This window comes from Arachis ipaensis, chromosome B04 (genome assembly GCF_000816755.2).
Source record: "Arachis ipaensis cultivar K30076 chromosome B04, Araip1.1, whole genome shotgun sequence".
Classification (NCBI taxonomy): Eukaryota; Viridiplantae; Streptophyta; class Magnoliopsida; order Fabales; family Fabaceae; genus Arachis; species Arachis ipaensis.
In genome coordinates, this window is record NC_029788.2 from 109,819,567 (window position 1) to 109,822,513 (window position 2,947).

At 33.5% G+C, this 2,947-nt stretch overlaps 1 protein-coding gene across 1 annotated transcript in view; it reads right to left on the reverse strand.

The window, feature by feature from the left end:
* LOC107639616 (alanine--glyoxylate aminotransferase 2 homolog 3, mitochondrial) overlaps positions 456-2,947 on the reverse strand; it is a 13,410-nt gene continuing 10,918 nt past the window's right edge. Inside the window, exons 4-9 of the mRNA XM_016343164.2 lie at positions 2,061-2,204; positions 1,807-1,986; positions 1,338-1,563; positions 1,123-1,236; positions 729-815; positions 456-620 (exon numbers count right to left, since the gene is read on the reverse strand). Of these exons, the coding sequence (XP_016198650.1) occupies positions 577-620; positions 729-815; positions 1,123-1,236; positions 1,338-1,563; positions 1,807-1,986; positions 2,061-2,204 (795 nt within the window). The 3' untranslated portion in view covers positions 456-576. The remainder of the gene's footprint in view (positions 621-728; positions 816-1,122; positions 1,237-1,337; positions 1,564-1,806; positions 1,987-2,060; positions 2,205-2,947) is intronic.

Sequence of the window (2,947 nt, forward strand, 5' to 3'; positions counted from 1 at the left end):
CTAAAGAAGCCGCGTATGAGGGGGAGTGAGGACGTGATGGTGCAGAACCAATGGGACACCTTCCGATACGGCGCCGAGTGCTTATAAAGATACCATAAACAAAAAAATTTGGCGGTACTAATTGGTACCTTATGTATTCACCTCATTATATCCATTTCCCTTTTTTAGGCATTCATCATCTGAAAAGTGATAATAGAGTGTTCGACAGACACCATCTACCTTTTTATGATGTTTAGGTGCTAATTGTAGTGAAATTCGCTGCATATCTTCAATTTGCAGAAAAATATTTCATTAACTCTAATATTTTTTATTCTAAGAATTATCTAATTATAAAATTAAAAATAGTATAAAGACTCAATTAAAAACAAAAAAATATAAGAACCTAATTAAAAATTTACTAATTATAAATTTGATGAATTTATAAAGACATACAGAATAATTAAACCTTATAAACCTGCAACTATAAACTTCTTAAACTTTATTTCTGAAAGAGATTTTGACATGATAACAGTGTCACCATTTATCATGGAGATGAAAGTAAAACATTTATTTACAATTTGGATCTTATTTAAACCCTCAGATTCTAGATAGTGAGTAGTCCATTGCATCCACAAGGAAGTCTGCACCCACAAAAATGCACGAGTTTTAAGCTAAATATTATAGAAAAAGAACTTTCTTTCTTTCTTTTTAATATCAATTTCAACACAAGAGAGGCTAAGAGATTAAACCTGCATCTTCTTTGGTGAAACACAATGCAGGTGTGATTCTGAAGACATTTCCATAGTATCCACCCTTCCCAACTAGCACGCCTAATTCTGAAGTAATTGCACCAAAAGAACTTGTTAAGTGTGTATTTTATAATTAATTGATAAGATGAAACTTATCTGATATTGGTTTCGGATTCACAAAAATATCTAATCAATGGAAAACACTTACTCAACATGATTAAGTAAATTTTTTAATTGAGATTGGGATTATACTCACATACAGTTATCTTCATGTAAAGTTGATAGTTAACAAACGTTACATAACAATTTAATCAAACATATCAAATCATCTAACAGTTCTCAACGAACAATTTCACATGAAGACAACCACACGTGAGTTTCCACCTTATTTTACCTTTAAGTTGGTCCAACAAGTGTAGTGTTTCATCTTTTGCTGGTGTTTTAAGTTCACGATCAGTAACAAATTCAACACCAAGCATCAAGCCTTTTCCTCTCACATCACCAATCACTGTTTAAAAGAAAAAAAATCAAAACTGATAAGAAATAGCAGAATAAAAAAGAAAAAGAAAAAGAAAAGAAATGGTTATTGTTGAGAGATGAAATATTTACAGTCATATTTGTCCTGGAGAGAATTAAGCCTTTGCTTCAGATAAGATCCAACTAGAAATGCATTTTCTTGAAGGTTCTCTTTTTCTATTACTCTCAAAACAGCCAATCCTGCAGCAGTGCAAACAGGGTTGCCACCAAAGGTGTTAAAGTAATTTCTCTGAGTCAATGCCTTTGCAATCTCTGGAGTGGTTACAACAGCACCAAGGGGAATGCCATTTCCAATACCCTGCCCAACAAGCAAAGCATAGTTACTTTTATTAAAGGACAAGTTAGAATTTATGTAACTTTTTTTTTAAGTTAAAAATGAGACTCGAATCTGTGATCTTTAGGTGAGTATGGAAAGATTATGCCATTTGAGTTATAGCTAGTTGGCCTATGTAACTTGCATGGTATATATCAAATTGATTTAACTACGTTATATAAACAAATTTTAGATACCACAATTAACAGAATTAAAATTTGTCTATACCTTTGCAACGGTGACAATGTCAGGTACAACACCATGAGTCTCAAAACCCCAAAAATGGCTACCAACACGTGCAAATCCAGCTTGAACTTCGTCAGCAATACAAAGACCCCCAGCTTTTCTAACCATATCATATGCAAGTGGCAAGTAACCAGGAGTCATCTCAACAATGCCCCCCACTCCCTACCATGAAAAAATTAGTAGCCATAAGAATTCAGCATCTACAAAGTCTTAGCCTGATATTGAAACTAGTTTACCTGTATGGCCTCGGCCACGAAGGCGGCAACATTGCCGGAAGTTCCGAAATTGATGATGTCTTGGACATCCCTTGCATACTTCTCTTCCTCAGAACCAAAAATGCCTCTGTAAGGGTCTGGATTTATAGCGTGATGGACACCACTCTGTACATCCTCACCCATAAAACAACTTGTAAGGACAAAACATATAATACACGAGGAATGCTAGAGAATCATAAGAATTTATTGTTTTTGGTTATCAGTCATCAATATTTAAAAGTATATAATAAAGTATGCTGTTGGATTACTAGATTAAAAGAATTGAATTGATGGCTAAGTGATGGCAAAAAACAATAAATTTTAATGCTGTATTTCTATATTTTCTCAACAAAACAATCAAGTACTAAAATAGCTAAATAGATTTATGAAATCTATCAGAAGAATCAAACTTTTTTACATCATGATAATTAATTAAACTAATGTATTCCCATGTGAATTGAAGTGCAAGGTTGAGAAATACTTTTGCTATCTAAACAAACTATATACTATTGTTGGAAGCAAGGATTGCATATCCTCAATATCCTCAAGAATTTCCAAATGCTTTGAGCTGTGGCTGCCATGGTCCCAGTTGCATTCCCATGATAAGAGTTTCTTAGAGATATTACGTCATGGCACCCCGTGTACCGTGTACATATCAGTATTGCTAATTCGTTTGCTTCTGTTCCGGAATTTGTGAAAAACGCAACCTTTGTAATAACAACACACAAACACAAAACACAAAATGTTTTATCATAAAAAAATTATTCTTGTTTAATTCAGCATCTTATCTTCAAGCATGCATATCTCCCGTGGTTATCCACTGAATCAATTCGGATATTCTGTGGTTGGTAGTTATGAGAATATAAATG